A 21,974-nucleotide genomic window follows, 5' to 3' on the forward strand; every position below is an offset into this window, starting at 1 on the left:
CTTTTGTCCCAGGCAGTTGAAGTCTAAACAAGTTGCTGCACTAGTTTGAAGGACTAACTGCCACACAGCACATTGAACAGGGCTTCTCAAATCGGAGCGAGGTAGCTACTAGCCACCTTTCCCCCCAGGAAAGGTGGCTAGTAGCTACCCTAACCCTTTCCCCCCACAATGAACTTATGGAAAATTTATCAGAGGGGTAGTCGTGTTAGTCTGAATCTGTAAAAAGCAACAGAGGGTCCTGTGGCAAAGGTGCCACAGGACCCTCTGTTGCTTTTTATGGAAAATTGGATCTTTTCTATATTTAGTTCAATTGTGTTTGTTATAATGGGAAGGAAATTTGTGCCAAGACAATACCCAGGGACAGTAACATGCCTACCAACATTTAATGATGTAATTCCCACTAGCTGGTTTGCCACTCACCAGCAAAGCCAAGACATCTATCTGAGCCACAGACCTAACAGCAACCAGTTACTGGGTGAGGCCACTTAAGACTGACACCACCTCTCAATCCCCAAATGCGGTTTCCTTTCACGGCAGCAGTGAAGATGAAACGTCCCTCTTACTGTGCTTGCTTGGGTGCAGCTGCAGAAAAAAGTCCACAGAGAAGCCAGCAGGGGACAATTCTTGCAGTAGGCAGCAGCAGTTCCACTGAGGCCCTTGAAAGGAGTTCAGCGTTAACAGAGCAGAGACAACACTTTCAAACATGTTTCAACTCAGGCAGACAAAACCCCCTCATCTAGGGAGCAGTTGCTTCTCACACACTTGGAGCGCGGCCGTGAGAAGCATAGTGGTTTCTGACATCTCAGCAGAGGCACTTCACATTAGTTCCACAATGATCTTTGCCTGCATTGACAACAGCTAGCTTCAGCTATGGGTTCTCAGGATGTCTACCTCCAACGGAAGGCAGTACCAGACCGAAGCTTCGCGGGAATGAGGTGGTTGTTTCTGGAGGATGGGTTCAAGTCCCCACTTGCCCTAGGCTGGCCCAGAGAAGTACCAGCACAATTCATGGTGTAACTGAAGACAGGTTGAGTGGGGATACTCTCCGTGTGGGAGTGTTGTTGGACGACAGAGATGCAGGGAGGAAGAAGGGAGCAGACATCTCTGTGGAGGAGGTTTCCCCTTGGTTGCGTAGTTGTAAAATCTGTCTCAGCAGGGCCTTCCCTTCTTCTCTTGTCTGAAAAGAGTCAGAATAACTGCATTAGTAGGTCAATTCCATACTTCATGTAGGTTGGGGCAAAGAAGCTTCAGAGTCAAATTCAGCAGCAATGTGAACAATCCATGCAATAACACTAGTTTGGCTTTCACTGGGGTTGCAAGACACAATATCACATAGTAAAGGATGTTAGTTTTCCAGCTATTAACAGCAAGGTTTAAGGTAAAACAGACCCTCTTTAATATCCTCTTCCCAGCCCTTTGGCGTGTAGGTTACTTGCTTTGCACACCTGATTATCTTACATGTCTATACTGCCACCTCACCATAACATCTAGGCACCTTCCACAAAATAGACTGGCAATAGCAAAGACTTTAAGAGACTCAGGCTCTGGTCTTCTCTTTTCAAATTCTAGACAGCTTTGCTTGAGAGAGGGGGCAAGTTTTAGGCTGATGTCGTCCACAACATCCCCTCCTGGGCTGACATGGAAATCCAGAGTGCCCAACTATGGCCTGAGAGAATCTCAGATTCCACACACGCCAGGATACCAAGTACTTCTGTATTCTTTGCACTGTCAATGGGAAAGATCACAGATAACAAGAAACATGGGGGATTCCAGGAGCACATTGTACAGTAAGTCCATTAGTTCCTGCAGAAAGATGGTGGGGTTTTCTGCTAGAGATCTGCAGACCACTACAAGTCCTAAGTTATTTTTGTACTATTGAATGCCAAACCAGTGCAACCCTTAGCCCCAGAACTTCAACTAGTTACTAAGCAACAGCAGGAAATAGGTGAGCAGCAGCACTGGGGGTCTTCTCACATAGATGAGGATCGTCCACTCCAGGTGGATGCAGCCCATGCTCCTTCAACAGAAGGACTGCTCTGACTCCCAGAAGAAACAGAGATCAAGGTAAGAATCCCCCTAAGAAAGGGAGATTGGCTACTCACATCATTGAATGCACAGCATTTCTGAGCACAGGCAGAGGCTTCATCCCAGAGTTTACACTTGAAGTAATATTGGGCTAGGTAGCGGAAGGCAGTGCTCACCTCCAGGTGCTCCACTATCTCCTACAGCACAGTAAAGAAACAGCAAGAGCTGATTTGGAAGATAGTTCTACATCATTCTCCCTCACTTCTCCCTCCAGTCCCCATACCATTGACTCACCCCACAGGAATAGATATCCTGGATGTATTTGATGTAGCACTGAGCAGCCTGTTCTGATTCATTCAGCTGTTCATGCAGCCTGGGAAAGGAGAGAAATTGGGTCAAAAACATAGCATGGAAGAGACCCAAAAGCAAGAATTTCTGTCTGTCCTGGACAGGCCTTTAGAAAGGGCCTCTCCCAAACACGAGCAAGTTCTGGACCGTGCTTTACTAGCTGCAGCCAGGCCCAGGCCCCTAGAAGCAGACAGACAACACCCCATGCCTGAGGGACAGCGTAACAGACCACCCACCAGGATAGCAACTAGTTACTAACATTGCCTGCCTGCGTTACTATGGGTTTCTATGTTCCTTAGCTGACATCACATGCAAACAGAGGCTCTTTTTCAGAGCTGAGGCAGGACATTAGGATAGGAGTTGCAGTTTCCATAGACCTAGGGATACCACTAATAGCACATCTAAATAATACCTAGCCCTTCAGATCTCAAAGTGCTTTTCACAGAACACTGAGAATAAATGCTGAGCCATACTCACTTGGCTAGTTTCACCAATGCCATTTTCTCCACATCTCCCACAGCATAAGCTCTCCAATAACACTGCCAAGGAGGGAAAAAGTCACACAAGCACCTCAGCAAAATGTCTTCTCTAGCATGCAATGGTTTCACGCCAGTCACATACAGACCCAGTCACTGCAATGCCCTCAAGCAGAGATGCATGGAGAGAGCTGGTTTTCTGGAAGGCCGCAGCAGACAAATTCACCAACTGCTCAGGGCAGATGGTTAGTGCAGAACTTCCCCTGAAGTCACAATTATAACAGGAACCTGCTAAGATTAGGCCCAGACTGCACACAGCTCCCCACTCCCACCCTGGGATCAAGGTCACGACTGAAGAGGACAGAACAGCCATTCTGAGCACTATCCCGCATCCATTACTTTTTAGGTATGCAGAGGAAGACAGCTCAGGAGGACCAGAAGTACTAACGAGACTTGTGCCTCTGCCTGCTTCCCTGGCAGCCACCTGGATGCCCAGCCTGCCCCACAGCACATCTGAGCCCTCACTTACCTTTTTGGCTTCCACCAGCTGATTGAGTTTCTCATAACACTCTCCCAGAGCAACCAGCATACGGGAATCATTGGGTCTGTGAGAAACAACAGCCAGTCAAGCTACCTCAGAACATGGTATTGTCTCAAGCTAACTGAAGGATGGACCCTACCACTGAAATCCAGCCCTACATACACTACCTAACCACACTCTTCTATACCCTGCTGATACATGGATAACCTTTATTGATGCCTCTAAAGAGACTGAATAGAATCTCTACAGAATGTAATCTCTTCAACGAGACTGCATACACTAAGTCATTGATACCTCCTGCAACTCAGCTTATAGTGTTCACTCTGAACTGCCAACAGTTATGGCTACGTTCCCAGCTTTACCTGAGCTGGTGGGCCCGTCGGTAGTAATACAGACAGTAAAATGGCATCTTGAGGATCTCATAGGTTTGTCCCAGTCCATACCAGGCTCTGTAGTCCCTCTTGTTCACCTCTATTGCATGTCTGCCAAAGAAAAGAGAAAGTGGTGTAAGTGTTCGGAAACAGGCAGGATCCAAAGTCAGTCAGAGTTCACGGGGTTACGAATCATAGAATATTAGGGTTGGAAGAGACCTCATGAGGTAATCTAGTCCAATCCCCTGCTCAAAGCAGGACCAACACCAACTAAATCATACCAGCCAAGGCTTTGTCAAGCCAGGCCATAAAAACCTCTAAGGAAGGCGATTCCACCACCTCCCTAGGTAACCCATTCCAGTGCTTCACCAGCCTCTTAGTGAAACTGTTTCCTAATATCCAACCTAGACCTCCCCCACTGCAACTTGAGACCATTGCTCCTTGTTCTGTCATCTGCCACCACTGAGAACAGCCTAGCTCCATCCTCTATGGAACCGCCCCCGCCCCCCCCCAGAGGGGTTGGAATATGCTGGAATATGGACCAACAAAAGAGAGCTCCTAACAAGGCCACACAAGATACTCCTCCCCTTCCGCCCAAACCTGTCACTACTTCATGCACTCCCAGAGGCCATTCTCTGCCTTGCATAGCTCCTCCACACACACCTATAAGCCTGGATAGCTGCAGATGTGTTCTTCATTTCCATGTACTCATGTCCCATGAGGGTCCAGGCTCCAAGATACCGAGGATTCAGTTTCAAGGCTCTCTGGAAATAGAGTGCTGCTTTTTCATGCTGAGAGCGTAGACTATAGTAATTCCCTAGAGGATGGTCAGAGGAATAAAGTGAACAGGAAAAAGAAGCAGGAGATTAGGAAACAGATACAAGCTGCGGCATCTATTTTTTTCCCATATAAATTAGAGAAGGGAGAAACCTATTAAGTCAGATCCAGTTCACTGCATAACTCCAAGCCCCAGTCTGACCTCAGTTTGGTCTCCAGTGCTCTTGTCCAATCCATTTCATTTGTGCAAACCAATGAAACTCCCACCCCTTACCTTGGAAAACTATCCCACAAACTAATAAATTCCACTTATTTATTTGGGTACTAAGTGCCCAGAACCAAACGACAGTATTCCAGTATCTCAAAGCTGCATAGAGAACCCACCACCAATCCACCCTACCAAAGGCCTGCATCATCACCTCTGTGCACTGCCAACACTGCATTGACTTCTTTTGCTGCTATATCATTTCATCCGCTGTTTTACCATGAGTGAGAGCTGCTTCAGCCAGCCTAGCCTCAACAGACCTGCTAACAATTCCTGTGGAGAGGGATCAGTAAGCTGCCTTCCCACTCCCTGTAGCCTGGGTGATAAACTAGTAGAAGAGCTGCCTCTCACCTATCACACAGCAGGTCTCCACACGATACTTGTCAATCTCACACAGATTGTGAGCCAGGTAGCTCAGCTCAGGCTTCATGCTCTGGTAGAAAAGAAGAGAGAGATTGTTGGGGGGACAAGTGTGACACCACTTCAGAGGGAAGAGGGGTAGGGAGATCAGAAATGCACACCAAGGATACCAGTCCACGGGGAGAAAAGGGAAAGAAGACAGCTGCAAGTTTATGGCCAGAGAGACTCGTTAGCATTCATATGATTGGATAGACTTAACTCAGGTATTCTGCTAAGAAGCTATAAAATGCTTGCTGTGTGAGCTGGTGTAATTTATTGCAGAGGAGTGTGGGTGAAAGAAAGGGTGCTCACCCGGACATACAGCAGGTTGGAGAAGGTGTCCATGTTTTCTATCCTGTATGGGTCTTGTTTCCTTAGTTCATTGAAGATAGAGAGAGCTTTGTCTATATCTACAGACAGAGGAAGGCAAACATCAGTGAGTGCTACTGATTGATGCAGAGTTTGTAGCAGGAGGCACCCCCCTTAGCTGAGTTCACTGACCTCGGATATTGTGGTAGGCAACTGCGATCTGGGAAATGATGTAGGTGCTCTTGGAGAATCCTGCATCAATGAGACTCTGGTACTTCTGCAGAGCCTCTTCTATCAGCTGCAGCTCTGTGTAAATGTGCGCCAGGAAAAACTCCTTCATCCAGGTATCTGGCAAGGACAGGCACTTCAGCTGTAATAGACCAATAACCAAACAAAAAACACACTAAGAGGACAATCCACATCACCTCAATGCCTCCTGCAGAAAAGGGAAAACATCAGCTCTCTCTTCACCTAGTGGCTGGATCTTTAGAGGACAAAGGGCGACACTTCCCTCCTCCCCCAACAAAGCCTTCTCCTTAGACAAAAAGAACAGGAGTACTTGTGACTAACAAATTTATTTGAGCATAAGCTAACTCCACCCAGTGGTGCAAAGACCAAGAAACAAAAGTGTGAACTAAAGGATTCTATCAACTTAATATCAGACATTCTATAGAAGGAATTCAATCCTGACCACAGATTAGTAGATTTTTTTTAAGGCCAGAAGGGACTCTTAGATCATCTAGTCCAACGTCCTATATAAAAAACAAGCCATAAAATGTCATCCAGTTATTCCTGCACTGAGCCCAATAACTTATTTGGCTAAAATATATCTTCCAGAAAGACATCCAGCATTGATCCGAAGATTTCAAGAGATGGAGAATCCACAGCTTCCTTGGTAGTTTGTTCCTATTGTTAAATCATCCTCACTGCTAAAAACGTATACCTTATTTCTAATTTGAATTTATCTAACTTCCACTGATTGTTTCTTGTTTTGAACCTCTCCACTAGATTAAAAAGCCTTTTAGCACCCGGCATTCTCTCCCCAGTAAGATATTTGTACACGATAATCAAGTCACCACTTGATCTTTTTGATAAACTAACCAGATTGAGCTCTTTAAGTCTCTCGCTCTTAGGCATTTTCTCCAACCCTCATGTCATTTTTGTGGCTCCTCTCTGGACCTCTCAATTTTTTCAATACTCTTTTTAAAATATGGCCACTACAAAAAACAAAAACATACACAGTATTCCCAGATCAGTCTCAGCAATGCCATATACAGAGGTAAAATCATCTCACTACTCCCTTGTTTACACAGCCAAGTATCACATTAGCCCTTTTTGCCATACCATTGTCCTGGGAGCTGATGTTCAGTTACTGGTCCATGTGATGGGGTGTACCAACCCCGCCCTGGGCTAATGGGGATGGACCAATCACTGTGGGGCCAGGAGGCCGCACCCTGCTGCGCATGCTCGAGGTGGAAGAGCCAGATAAAAGGAGGCAGCCCAGCTCAGTCAGGGCTGGCTGCAGAGGAGGAAGGATGTGTACTGCAGGTTTCTCCAGAGGGTCCGGTGACTCTCCAAGCAGCGGAGCCCATGGACCTGGACTATGCTATGGGCTACTCACCGACTGCGGAGACTGACAAGGACGCCAAACTGCCGCCAGCCAAGGAGATGCCTGGGATGCAAATTGTGGTAGGAAGTGACCCAGGGGCTGTAGTGGAAGCAGATGCCTAAACCCTCAGCGGGGAAGTCCCTGGCTTTATAGGGCCTTGGGTCAGAACCCGGTGGAGAGGGAGGGGCCGGGTTCCCCATCACACCCCACAGATCACTAGGTGTGGCTGCTGTTTGCTCTCGGTCCCAGCCCGGGAACTCAGGGACCATAGACTGTTTGTTCTGACCCACCCAGGGGCTATAGACTGATTGCTGTTCTGCCCTGCCCCAGAGGCTGATTCCCCAATTGCTACTGTCTGCCCCATCCAGGAAGCTTACAGGCTATAGACTAGTTGTTTGCTCTGCCCCACCTGGGGGCTATAGACAGATTGCTGTTCTGTCTTACCCAGATGACCAGAACCCCAATTATTACTACCTGCCCCAGCCAGGAGGCTTGGGGACCATAGACTATTTGTTTGCCCAGCCCTGCCTGGGGGCTACAGGCTGACCATTGTTCCATCCTACCCAGACGGCCAGAACTCCAACTGTTGTTGTCACACGTGCTGGAGAATGCGGGATCAGTCAGGTCCTGTTAAGAAGACTAATACGAAGAGAGCTGAGTGAGAAAACCCCACAGCCACTATGGATACCAACAAGATATTGAAATGGATGCTGGAAAGCCAGCAGCAGCAGGCTACCCAGCAACAACAAGCCCAGTTGCTACACCAAATGGCCGCCCAAGAACAACAGATGGCCCAGCACCAAGAGCAACAGCAGCAGTGGATTAGGGAGCTGGCAGCACAGCACCAATCTCAGCAAGGGCAGCTAGTTCAGCAGATGGAGGCGCTCCTGTAACTGAGGGGACCATCCGGACCTGCCGGGGTGAGCCAGGGTTTGGAGAGCACTCTGACTGGGTTACCAGTGAGGCTGGCCAAGATGGGGCTCGGATACGACCTGGAGGCCTTCTTGGTCACATTTGAGCGGGTCGCCACTGCAGCCCGTTGGCCTCCAGAGCACTGGGCTACCCTAGTGGCTCCATAGTTAACTGGACCTGCACAGACTGCCTATCGGAGCCTAGACCCTACGGAAGCTCTCGATTATGCCAAAGTAAAGACCGTCATCTTAGACCACACAGGAGTGAGCCCTGAAATGTTCAGTCAGTGATTTAGATGGGAGAGGTATCCCCCTGGAGCATGACCCCAGGCAGTGGCTCAGCGGCTCCGGGATTATTGCTGGAGGTGGTTGGAATCTGAGAAGTGGATTGGGCCTCAAGTGGTTCGGGGAGGTTATACAAGAATGGGGGCACCGGCTGCCAGTGGAAACAAACCCAAGATCACGAGCGAGGAGGCTCCTGAACCAAAGAGAAGAGGAAGGACGAGAGGAGGAACTCCCTGATCCTTTACAAGGTCCTGGACCATGTCCCATGGGAGGAGAGACGCTGGAGGAGGTGGAGCGTGAATGGCTGATGATTGACAGGGACTTCCTGAGGGAGCAAAGGGAGGACCCCACCCTGAGTCATGCTTGGGAGCAAGTGCCCAATGCGGAGGAGGAAAGGGGCATCAACCTACAAACACCCCAAGAACTCCAGTTCGAGGTTCACAATGAATGCCTACACCAGATGGCCAAAGATCGCCAAACCCAGGAAGGATCCAACAAGAAGTTCCAAAGTGACTTGCTGCGGCTGGCTCACTCAGTGCCCTGGGCCAGACACCTCAGGCAGGAGAAGACTACACCGAGTGGCCCTTAGTTTTTTCTGGCCAGGCATCCATAAGGAAGTAAACAACTTCTGTGCCTCCTGTCCAGAATGCCAACGTGCTAGCACCAAAGGGATATGCAAGGCGCCCCGAACCCCCTTCCAGTGGTAGGAGTACCATTTGAAAGGATAGGTATGGACCTGGTGGGACCCTTAGAGAAAAGCAGCTTGGGGTTCCGCTACATACTGGTGGTGGTAGACTATGCATCTCGATGTCCTGAGGCTGTCCCCTTACGTCCAACAACCGCAACCGCCATAGCAAAAGAACTTGGAAATGTTTGGCCAGGTCGGGATACCAAAAGAGACAGTGACCAACCGGGGAGCCAACTTTTCGTCCCGACTAATGGAGGAGCTGTGCAAACTACTAAACATCCAGGTCCTGAAGACTTCTGTCTACCACTCCCAAATGGATGGCCTCATTGAGAGGTTTAACAGGACCCTGAAATCAATGCTCTGCAAGTTTGTTGAGGATGACCCGAGACATTGGGATGAACTGATACCCGCCTTGCTGTTTGCAGTGCAAGAGGTACCCCAAGCATCTACGGAGTTCTTCCCGTTTGAAATGTTGTATGGTAGGCAACCCAGGGGGATCTTGGACCTCCTCCAACAGACCTGGGAGGAACAAGAGTCTCAGGTTATGGGGTCAGTTCCATATTTATTGGAACTGTGGGAGCGCCTTAGGAAGCTCGGAGGATTTGCTCATGAAAATTTAATGAAAACGCAACGGACCCAGAAGCAGAGATACAATCAGGGAACCTGTCTCTGGACCTTCGAACCCAGTGATTGCATCCTGTTACTCCACTCATCCCCGGCCCAACAACAGGGTCCCCCGTCACAGTCCACTATGACACTTAAAACCTTTTTAGAGTCAGGCGTCCAGGATACAGTCCCCTATTCTGTAGGAATGACCTGCATTCATTGTTGCTAGATATGACCTTATATTTGACTTTATTAAAATGCATTTTGTTTGAATGGGTCCAGCTTACCAAGAGATCCAGATTGCTCTACAAACAAGACTGCCCTTTCCTTATTTACCATTCCATCAATCCGTGTCATCTGCAGATTTTATATTTATTTCCAGATTACTGATGAAAACATTGAATAGTATCAAGCCTCATACCAATCCCTGTGAAACCGCATCAGAAACACCTCTATTTGATGAAGACTCCCCTTTGACAGCTACATTTTGAGATCTGTCAGTTAGCCAGTTCTTAATCCAGTTGAGATGGGCTTTACTGAAATTGTACAGTGCTCTTTTTTTAACATCAGAATGTGATCTAATATCAGACACCTTATAGAATTCTAAGTATAGTGCCACCTTTTCGTTCTGTTTGTAGAGCACGTAGCACAATGGGGTTCTGGTCCATGGCTAGGGCTCTGAGCAGTGCTTAATTTGTGCCAGGGCTGAGCCCCGGCAGTTCATAGCCCTGGCACCTCTGGGCTTGCCACATCAGTTATGAAGTAAATCATTTCTTGAGCCCCGGAACCTGTTTCATTACAAATTAAGCACGGGCTCCAAGGCACTACAGCAATACAAACAGTGAACAATAAGTTACATCTATGCCGTTACCTTCATCAACCAAATTTATTATCACTTCAAAAAAATGAAATCAGGTTTGTTTGACAAGACATTTTCCATAATACTATGTTGATTAGTTTAATTACTGAATCAGATTTTCCATTATTTTGTCAGACCAACTGGCCTATTAGTATCCAAGTCAACAGGCAGATACTTTTTGAATATTGGCACAACATTAGCACTCTTCCAGGCTTCAGGAACTTCCCCACTATGCCAAGATTTATCAAAAATTAACATTAACAGGCCAGAGATCACCTCAGACAATTTTTGTAGGACTCCTGAGTCTAAGTTATCCAGGCCTGCTGATTTAAAAATATTCACCCCTGGCAGATGCTGTTTAGTATCATCCTTAGTCATTAATGCATTGGAAAGTACGGTAGTTCATCCTCATTCAATATGAAATAATTCTGCTTCTTTCCAACGGAACAGAAAACGTACTGAGCACTTCTGCCTTTTCACTAACAATTTTACCATTGCCATCTAGTAATGGGCCCAGGTGTTAGGATTTATTTCATTCCTGATATACTTTAAAAAACTTCTTGATGTTCTTGCTCTTGACAGCCAGAGATTTTGCCTTGAAGTTATTAGCTTCCCTTATCAACTTTCTATACTTCAATAACTTCTAATTCATATTGACTGCTGTCTGCCTTTCGATTTGTTATTATCTTTTGTTTCTAAGTGCTGCCTTCACTTACATAGGGGGTTGGACTCAGATGGAAAAGTCAGAGATAAGAAAAATCGGTTACCAGATCCTGCCCGCAGTAAAGCATCCCAGACTACATGGCAGTAAATAGGTGCAGCATAGCAGCGGTTTCAACAAGATAAACAATGTAAAGATTCCCTTGCCTATCTGATGAGCTTCTGAACTAAGAATAAAACAAAGGGTAATGCCAATCCCAGGACATTATTCCATCAACCGTTGTCTTGTACCACAAAATTAACACTAAGTTTTACCATCTCTTTATCTGTGATCAGATTACAGAGCTCCAGCCAGGCTCCCCAGTGCAAAGGCAAAACATGGGCAGCTTCAACAAACACATCAATGGCCTCTTTCACCAGGTCCAGCTTCCGCAGCACAACGCCATACCTGAGTAGAGAAAGATACCAGTATAACTCTTTGCATCACCCACCTCTACTAGCTGTACCCATCTAGTCATAACCTCAAACAAGTGACAGGGCTACAAGAAGGGAAAAATCAAATTCCCCAGTGACAAATTCCCTATTATGGTGCAGCAACAGCACTAGAGTTCAGTTTAACAGGAGCCTTACAACTTTATTCTGTAAAAATCAAATTGAAATAGCAAAAACCAAGCCACAGAATATAAACTTTGAGCCCTATTTGAATTTTTCAGAGTGGTTTGAAAAATGGTACAGAGAGAAGCATTAAAAAGTCACCCTTCTAGCAATTTTTCATCAGTCTCACTTTTCTTTGTCCCCCATTTTGCAAAATACCTATTTTATGCCGGGACCTGTCTTTTGGCCACATGGTTGCTTCTCCCATGTTGATTCCTTTAATACCAGTTATACATAGGTAATGTTTGTCTATAGAAACGTTCATAAAATTTTAGCAGATAGCTGTGAAATAAGAGGCCAGGAGTTCAAATCCCACACCTAACTGGTTGAATTCTCATGCAATTAACTAACCTTGTTATTGACTAAGGCCATAAACCCCAACCTAAAACCCAGGGAAGAGTTTCTGAACACACCCCATTTTTTAACATAAGTTAGAAGAGAGCTTATGCAAGGTCATTGCAGGCCCACAACTCAGGTCTCTTAACAAGATTAACCCCAATTTTATCCACTGCACCACAGAGCATTTCAGTGTAACTTAACCAGTTTTGGTTATCCTGTCTTTAACCACTGTAAACCACACTCCTGTACCAGAGCCAGGGATATAATCTAGAATTCCTGAACATCAGTGTTTTACAGCTGACTAATAAGTGCTTAAGTAACCCACAGAGAAAGTTTGCATCAAGCCCTCCTCCAATGACTGGTTTAAAAGGGGCCTGCACTTCAGCAAGTAGTAAGAGACTAAGCCATGGATCTAAAGGTCAAGGGGGTTCAAATCCTGCTGCAGTTCTGTGGGGATAGGGGCAACAGTATGGTTGCATCTAATTCAAACAGTAAGAACATAAGAATGGTCATACTGGGTCAGACCAAAGGTCCATCTAGCCCAGTATCCTGTCTACCGACAGTGGCCAATGCCAGGTGTCCCAGGGGGAATGAACAGAACGGGTAATCATCAAGTGATCCATTCCCTGTCACCCATTCCCAGCTTCTGGCAAACAGAAGTTAGGGACACCATCCCTACCAATCTTGGCTAATAGCCATTGATGGACCTATCCTCCATGAACTTATCTAGTTATTTTTTTGAACCCTGTTATGGTCTTGGCCTTCACAATATCCTCTGGCAAGGAGTTCCACAGGTTGACTGTGCGTTGTGTGAAGAAATACTTCCTTTTATTTGTTTTAAACCTGCTGCCTATTAATTTCATTTGGTGACCCCTAGTTCTTGTGTTATGAGAAGTAGTAAACAACACTTCCTTATCTACTTTCTCTACACCAGTCATGATTTTATAGACCTCAATCATATCTCCCCTTAGCCGTCTCTTTTCCAAGCTGAAAAGTCCCAGTCTTATTAATCTCTCCTCATACAGACGCCGTTCCATAACCCTAATAATTTTTGCTGCTATTGTCTGAAGCTTTTCCAATTCCAGTATATATTTTTTTGAGATGGGACAACCACATCTGCATGCAGTATTCAAGATGTGGGCATACCATGGATTTATATAGAGGCAACATGATATTTTCTGTCCTATTATCTATCTCTTTCTTAAATATTCCCAGCATTCTGTTTGCTTTTTTGACTACCGCTGCACATTGAGTGCATGTTTTCAGAGAACTATCCACGTTGACTCCAAGATCTCTTTCTTGAGTGGTAACAGCTAATTTATACCCCATCATTTTATATGTATAGTTGGGATTATGTTTTCCAAAGTGCATTACTTTGCATTTATCAACATTAAATTTCATCTGCCATTTTGTTGCCCAGTCCCCCAGTTTTGAGAGATCCTTTTGTAGCTTTTCACAGTCTGCCTGGGTCTTAACTATCTTTAGTAATTTTGTATCATCTGCAAATTTTGTGACCTCACTGTTTAACCCTTTTTCCAAATCATTTATAAATATGTTGAATAGGACTGGTCCCAGAACAGACCCCTGGGGGACACCACTATTTACCTCTCTCCATTCTGAAAACTGACCATTTATACCTACCCTTTATTTCCTATCTTTTAACTAGTTACCAGTCCATGAGAGCACCTTCCCTCTTATCCCGTATGTATCTAAGTACACTATATGCTTGTCGACCCCCTCAAAGAATTCTAGTAGATTGCTGAGACATGATTTCCCTTTACTAAAACCATGTTGACTCTTTCTCAACAAATTATGTTCATCTATATGTCTGACAATTCTGTTCTTTACTATCGTTTCAACCAGTTTGCCCGGTACTGAAATCAGGCTTACAGGCCTGTAATTGCTGGGATCACCTCTGGAGCCCTTTTTAAAAATTGGCGTCACATTAGCTATCTTCCAGTCATTTGGTACAGAAGCTGATTTAAATGGTAAATTACAAACTACAGTTAGTAGTTCTGCAATTTCACATTTGAGTTCCTTCAGAACTCTTGGTGAATACCATCTGGTCCTGGTGACTTATTACTGTTTAGTTTATCAATTTGTTCCATACCCTTCTCTAATGACTCCTCAATCTGGGACAGTTCCTCACATTTGTCACCTAAAAAGAATGGCTCAGGTTTGGGAATCTCCCTCACATCCTCAGCCATGAAGACCAATGCAAAGAATTCATTTAGTTTCTCCACAATGGCCTTATCATCCTTGAGTGCTCCTTTAGCATCTTTGTCATCCAATAGTCCCACTGGTTGTTTAGCAGGCTTCTCTATATCCTAGGGGATTCTCTATATCCTAGTAAAGAGGAGAGGATTGAAGTTGATTAAGCACAGGTAGGAACTGAAGAGAAAAACTCAAATGTAATTGAATGGGATTCTTTTTCATCACATGAAGGCAGATAACTAAAACATGACAAATTTTATAAGTGCTCATATACAAATGCTAGAAGTCTAAAATACTAAGATGAGTGAATTTGAATGCCTGGTATTAAATAAGGATATTGAGATCATAAACTTGGTGGAATGAGGACAGTCAATGGGACACGGTAATACCGGGGTACAAAATAGGCAGGAATGACAGTAGGTTGTGCTGGTGGGAGAATGGCACTATATGTGGAAGAGAGCATAGAGACAAATATACTAAAAATCTTAAATGAATCTAACGGTACCATAGAACCTCTATGGATAGAAATTCCATGCTTGAATAATAGGAGTATAGCAGTAGAAATATACTACCAACCACCTGACCAGGATGGTCACGGTGACTGTGAAATGCTCAGGGAGATTAGTGATGCTACAAAAACAAACCCAATAATAATGGGGGATTTCAACTATCCCCATATTAATTGGTACCTTTCACCTCAAGACAGGATACAGAGAAAGTTTCTAGACGTCAATAATTACTACTTTTTGGAACACCTAGTCCTGGAACCCACAAGGGTAGAGGCAGTTCTTGATTTAGTCCTAAGTGGGGCACAGGATCTGGTCCAAGAGGTAAATATAGCTAAACTGCTCAGTAATCATGACCATAATATAATTAAATTTAAGATCCTTAGGGGAGGAAAATACCAATAAAGCCCACCACAGTAACATTTAACTTCAGAAAGGGGAGCTACACAAAAGTGAGAAAGCTAGTTAATGGAAATTAAATGGAACAGTCACAAATGTGAAATGCCTGCAAGCTGCCTGGAAAAAAAACAAACACACACACACACCACCCCCTAGGAAATTATCAGACAAAAAAAAACTAAATTCAGTGGCATTTACTATTGCAGCAGGACATACTATTGACCCCAAACCTTAAGAGTGTGGAAATAAGTTAAGGGGAAAGACTTATCAATATGAAGATGGAAAGGAATACACAGTGCTGTCAATAACACATCCACACACATAGTAAGACATTCCCTTCCATCTCCAAATTAGTCTTTCCCTTTAATGTGGATAGGGCATGTCCTGCTGCAGTCTTACCAGTCACTAAACAGGATGTTTGCTAATTCTCCAAAAAGATACTATTTCTCCCTTAGGAAAATGGCAGAGGAAGAACAGAGTGCTCCAGAGGTTACTGCATCCCCATCCCACCTCCCCAGGCAAGGGTTCATATGAAAACTCCCAGACACTTACAGATAAAGGCCAAAACCATCCAGCTCCTGTGCTTTGTGTTTCTTGCTAAGCTCCACCCTTAGCTCTCTTAGTGCTTCATTCTTCACCTGTCCTTTCTCCAAGGGACCTGCAAAAAGAAGCACACAACTGGCTTTCAGTGATTGCCTGGCTTGTGGCTTCACCAGTTTAGAGAGTCAGATTTTTGAAGACCAGAAAAGTACCATTGCAATCACCTAGTCTAATCTCATGCATAACAGGCCACAGAATTTCACCTAGTAATTCCTGTATCAAGTCCATAACTTCTGGTGGAACTGAAGCATCTTTTAGAAAGACATGCAGTCTTGATTTAAAGACATCCAAGTAATAGAGAATCCACCACATCCTTGCGTCTGACGAAGTGGGTATTCACCCACAAAAGCTTATGCTCCAATACACCTGTTAGTCTTAAAGGTGCCACAGGACTCTCTCTTGCTTTTTACACATCCTTTAGTAGTTTGTTCCTATGGTTAATCACCTTCACTGTTAAAAATAATGGTATATACTAATCAAGTCACTTCTCAATGTTTTTGGTAAACTAAACACATTTTAAAATGTTGACACCAGTATTGAACATAGTATTCCAGTACTGATCTGACCAGTACTGTATACAGGAGGTAAAAGTCATCTCCCTACTCCCGTTTATACATCCAAGGATCACATTAGCTCTTTTTGCTACAGTATCACAGTTGCTTGTTTATTATGACCTCTAATCCTTTTCAGTCACAGGTGTGTAGACCTGATAGCTTCTAAGGCCAGATCTCCTGTACAGCACAGGCCATAGAACTTCCCCAAAATAATTCCTAGACCATATCTTTTAGAAAGACACCCAATCCACCCCCCTTCCTTTAAGTGTGACCTACATTTTTTAGGAATGGGTCAGCCATTGAGAATCTGTGGCAAATGCCTTTAGGAATATACGACCATGCATAGGCCCAGCAGACAGAGCTACACTGCCCAACCACAGTCTCTCAGGCCGCAAAGCCATTATGGTTTGCATAAAGAGATGATGTTGGCAGTTCTGTTTTCATTAGCTTGGGTTCTCTATTCCCGCTGAGAAAAGCGGATCCTTACCCAGACTATCCACTGTTTCATCATCTTTCTTCTTTTCTCCTGACTGTAAAAAAAGAAAAAGAAAAAAAAACTAGTTTTACAATACATTATTCCACAGGTTGCAGTATAATTCTGTTAACAGCACCTGAGTCTAGCTCCCAACAGCACCAACAAAAAATTCTGTTAGGTTTAGCAAGGAAACAAGGGATTAACCTGGCTTTCTAGATTGTTGCTGGGAAGAGAATAAGTGGAAGACTATAACCCGCAAGGCTCTGTGGGAGACAGAAGGGGCAAATTCAGTATTAAAGGATGGCTTTCCTCGTTGTCTTACCAGGTATCTGGAGTACATGTACAAGAAGTAGGCCTTCTGGCTCTTGCATCCCCGCAGAAAGTATGCAGCCCTGTCATACTCCTTCAGATCGAAATAAGACTTAGCTAATGTGTAAGCATCCAAATCACGAGCATCCTCCTAAAGAGGAGAGAGTTCATGAAATCAACAGTTTTGAGTTCCTTGGAAGTCTTCTCATGGTGACAAATGGTTAGGAAGGAAAAAAGAAAAATACTGCTCTGGAAGCTCAGATTTAATATTCTCTGCCACACCAAATAAAAATTGAATACTTTCAGACATTGTCCCCCACTCTTCATTTCATCCCAACCACCCAGTCCTTTTATGTAAAGAAGATTTAAATCTTAGTTTGAAACAATGTATGAAAACAGTGAAATTCCAGAAAATAAAATATTAAGTGATCAACCACTAGAATAGATGAGTTAGCTGAATGCCGAGCAGAAATGAATGCAGAGTATACATTTAGGTGGGGGAAGGGAGAGACAGGGGAACGCAAGTAATTTAACTGAAAATTTAAACTTAAAGCCAGAGAACTCTAAAATCTCCTTCATTATACTGCCTCCATACAGCCTCACTGTAAGACTTATATTTAGCCATGCTTTATAATGCATCAATTACAAACTAAATTGGTGTAGTCAGAAACCAGATTATCTTTTGCAGAAGCACATCTTTAATCATTGCCCAATTATTGCCTCACTCTCCCTACAAAATGGTGGAGGCCTGTACACAATTTGTTTCTTGCAGAATGGTCTTGAGCTACTGAAAATGCTGGTTAGTAACATTAGTCTACAAGTTTCACATTAGGAATTTGTTCTTCTTGGATTACACTGATTTGGGCTTTTAAAAGAGTGGGAAAAGTTGTGAATAATATTAATAACCATGATTTCCAAGTTCAGTCTGCATGTGATTTACTATGTCATTTTATAAATCAGTGGTATGCCCTCACTTGGAAAACTGCTCAGTTCTGAACACTCCATATAAAAAAAAAGATACAAAAGAAACAGAAGGGCTCTAGAGACAAGCCAGGAAAGTTATCAGAGACCAGAAGGCTTCCATGTCAGAAATTAAGATTAGAACAGCTCAGAGAAGAGATATGACAGGGATATGTAGGATTAGGAAGAAACTTGCTCTGTAGTCAGGTATTCCACAGCTGTCCGTTACAGAGATTATAGCTTCCTTTGAAGCATCTGGTATTGATCCCTGTAAAAAACAGGATACTGTACTAGATGCATCCCTGATTGGTTACAGCAATTACTACATTCTTGTTTTTATGATTTTAACTTTGCTGCCTTAATGCTGTGTTAACAGTTTTTTTATTTTTGCATTTGGACGACCTTGAAAACTGAAGTAATATATATGAGATGAAATTTAATAGTGCAAAATCATGCACTTAGGGACTAACAACAAGAATTTTTGCTGTAAACTGGGGACTTATCAGTTGGAAGCGACAGAGGAGCAGAGAGACTTGGGTGTATTGGTGGATCACAGGATAACTATGAGTCAACGTGATGCGGTCGTGAAAACGGCTAATACAATCTTAGAATGCATCAGGTGAGGTATTTCCAGTAGAGACAGGGAAGTGTTAGTACCATTATACAAGGCACTGGTGAGATCTCATCTGGAATACTGTGTGCAATTCTGGTCTCCCACATTTAAGAAAGATGAATTCAAACTGGAACAGGTACAGCAAAGGGCTACTAGGATGATCAGAGGAATAGAAAACCTATTTTATGAGAGGAGACTCAAGAGAGCTTGGCTTGATTAGCCTAACCAAAAGAAGGCTGAGGGGAGATATGATTGCTGTCTGTAAATACATGAGGGATAAATACTAGGGAGGGAGACAAGTTACATTAAGCATCAATGTTGACAGAAGAACAAATGGATATAAACTGGCTACCAACAAGTTTAGGCTTGAAATTAGATGAAGTTAACTATCAGAGGAGTGAAATTCTGAAACAGCCTTCCAAGGAGAGCAGTGGGGCAAAAAAAAAAAAAAAAAACTGACTTCAAGACTGAGCTTGATAAGTTTGTGGAGGGGATGGTATAGTGAGACTACCTATAATGGCATGTAACCGATCTGCGACTAATAGCAGCAAATATCTTCAACGGACAGTAATGGGACACTAGATGGGGAGGGCTCTCTGTTACTACTAGAGAATTCTTTCCCAGCTGTTGGGTCTTGCCAAAATGCTCAGGGTCCAATTGACTGCCATATTTAGAGATGGGAAGGAATTTCCCCCCAGGCCAGATTGGCAGATACCCTGGGGGGTTTTCACCTTCCTCTGCAGCATGGGGCATGGGTCACTCAGAGGTTTGAATTAGAGTAAATGGTGGATTCTCTGTAACTTTACGTGTTTAAGTCAACCAGAGGTTATTGGTCTATTACAAAAGTGGGTGGGCGAGGCTCTATGGCCTGCAACATGCAGGAGGTCAGACTAGATGATCATGATGGTCCCGTCTGGCCTTGAAGTCTATGTATCTACTGTTAGATGTATGGCTTAATATATTGTTACAAAAGAAAGACATAAAATTCTGGGAAATCACGCTATGGTTCCCAGAACAACTTTCAGCCACTGTGCATATACATATTAAAGCAGTGGTCCTCAACCTTTATTGCACCATGACTCCCTTCTGACAACAAAAATGATCTCAGGCTTCAGCTTCGGCCCCGGCGGTGGGGCTTGGGCTTCAGTCCTGGGTCCCAGCAAGTCTAACGCCAACCCACAGTTTGAGCACCACTGTACTAAAGCATACTCTTAAGGCAACAGTATACATTGAAATTAAGTACACATACATGGAGGCCAAGTTATGGTTGTTATGGGACTCAAGTTTGAAATTTCTGATTTTTGTGGAATGCACTTCTATAATGTTGTTTTAATACAGATTTTTGCAGTTTCCCTATTTAAAAATAACTAAGAAAAAAGCACAAACAATTGCATATTAGATTAAATCTCCCACATGTATCTGGATACTGTCCTTAGTGTGACTTTAGATCATCAAGGATATCAACTAACAATGCTAGTTTCAACCATTTATATTTTATTTTACAGCCCTAGCAAAGTATATTCCTCAGTAAGGACTAGGAAAAGGTTCAGGTTGAACTTGACGTTGAAGAGTTTTTGGGTAGCCAAATACAAATAAAAACACCTGAAATGTTCTTAAAGTGAAAGACTCCATCATCTTTCATATATACTTACAGATGAGTAAAGAGTTGAAGAGAAAGCTAACAACTTTCCAATAGAAATTCACCTTTGGGCAGAGAACAAACTTCTCCAAATTTGAGCTCAAAGAGTAATTGTTTTGGGAAGTTTAACACCCATCTGAGAACGGGCTCTCAATGCAAAGCCCTCTACACTACAGGGAGCGGTCCTCAATTAGTTATAACATTATTCTATTCCGCAGCACAGATAAGACCTCAATTGTATTCCCTAGACCAACACTTTTAAACTTGTGTCCGGAGTTTTATTGTAGTCCAGAACATAGTTGAGGTACTATCTATGCTACAAACTTGGATGGGATTGCGACCAGCTCAAGGAACAACAGTGTGATAAGATGGTCCCCTGCTTTGGTCGTAATACAGCAAGGGAAACACCACAGCAGTCCTAATGCACCCGTAATAAAAATGGAGTTGCCTCTGTCAAATGGAGCATAGCAGGATGCACTGCTAGGCCTGAGGTCTCCTCGCACAGGACCATTCACATATTAAAGGCAAAACATTTTGGGTGTAAGGGGAGGTCACCCAAGAGAGACAGCCCCTTCTGCTCATTGTTGGCTGGTGTCATTGTCTTTGCCATCCATACCTCTGTAAGCACAGGAGCAGCAGGCAGCTCGCTCAGGGGCAGAGGATCCAGGGCAAATGCCAGCTCAGAGGCCCTGAAACCAAGAGACCTCAAACACATTAGCACCCCACAGACCACACCGCGCACACATCCCCAGCCCTCACGCAGGCACCAGGCCCCACCTCAGCTGGGATAGTGCCCCCCACCCCAGAAGCAGCTGCAACGCTCAGCAAGGACCCAGGCACCTGGCACGCCCAAGAACCGGGGGGGAGGTATTGGCAGCAGGGCAGACGCACACCAACACCATCCCCATTGCGCCCCGCGGCTCCCCTCACCCTTTCCCGCCGTGCCGCGGGCCCCGCTCCCCGGGCCCCCCTCACCATTTCCCGCTGTGCTGCAGGCCCCGCTCGCGGCTCCGCTCCGCCACACTCAGAAGCTGCTTCTTGATCTCGCGCAAGTCAGAGAAATCGCAGCTTCGCAAACCGGGCACAACCGCAGTAGCCGCCATCTTGCCCATACCCTCTCCGACCAATCACAGCCCGACAGCCACAACGCGCTTAGCGGCACTAACAACTATTATTCCTATTGGGCAGCAGCCCGCGTATCTCATCCAATCAAAGCGGGAGACACAGATTCCTGACTGCTGATTGGCTGAGAAATGGAATGGATTGTGCGAGAGATCTGAAGGGGATAATTTGCCGCCCTTGGGCGCCTCCCTCCCTCGCTGGGGAGTCGGAGTTATGGCTGGACTAGGGCTTGTCTGGCGAGTCATTGCCCCCCCCCTTTCCCTCTACAGCGTGACCCTGCCCCTCTCAGAGGCCCCCCCGGTGAAGCCACGCCCTTCCTGCGGGGTGACCCTGCACCTTTCATTGCTTCCTCCACAGGGTGACCCTGCACCCCTCAGAGCCCCCCCCCGTGACCCCACGCCCTTCCTACGTGGGGGACCCTGCACCTTTCATTGCTTCCCCCACAGGGTGACCCTGCACCC

The 21,974-nt window shown here is 44.9% G+C and overlaps 1 protein-coding gene across 1 annotated transcript; it reads right to left on the minus strand.

Annotated features, from left to right (window-relative positions):
- Positions 1–374: 374 nt before the first annotated feature.
- CDC23 (cell division cycle 23) lies at positions 375–21,514 on the minus strand. The gene is made up of 16 exons (XM_065409310.1): positions 21,367–21,514; positions 21,008–21,080; positions 17,193–17,330; positions 16,883–16,925; positions 15,794–15,899; positions 11,445–11,577; positions 5,704–5,881; positions 5,515–5,612; positions 5,155–5,236; positions 4,425–4,578; positions 3,753–3,872; positions 3,379–3,454; positions 2,851–2,912; positions 2,320–2,398; positions 2,103–2,222; positions 375–1,177 (listed from the first exon to the last, which is right to left on the minus strand). Exons 1-16 carry the CDS (start codon positions 21,501–21,503, stop codon positions 1,007–1,009), a joined length of 1,770 nt encoding a protein of 589 aa, XP_065265382.1. The 5' UTR covers positions 21,504–21,514; the 3' UTR covers positions 375–1,006.
- Positions 21,515–21,974: the final 460 nt, after the last annotated feature.

The sequence above is a fragment of the Emys orbicularis genome, chromosome 8 (assembly GCF_028017835.1).
Source record: "Emys orbicularis isolate rEmyOrb1 chromosome 8, rEmyOrb1.hap1, whole genome shotgun sequence".
Taxonomy (NCBI): domain Eukaryota; kingdom Metazoa; phylum Chordata; order Testudines; family Emydidae; genus Emys; species Emys orbicularis.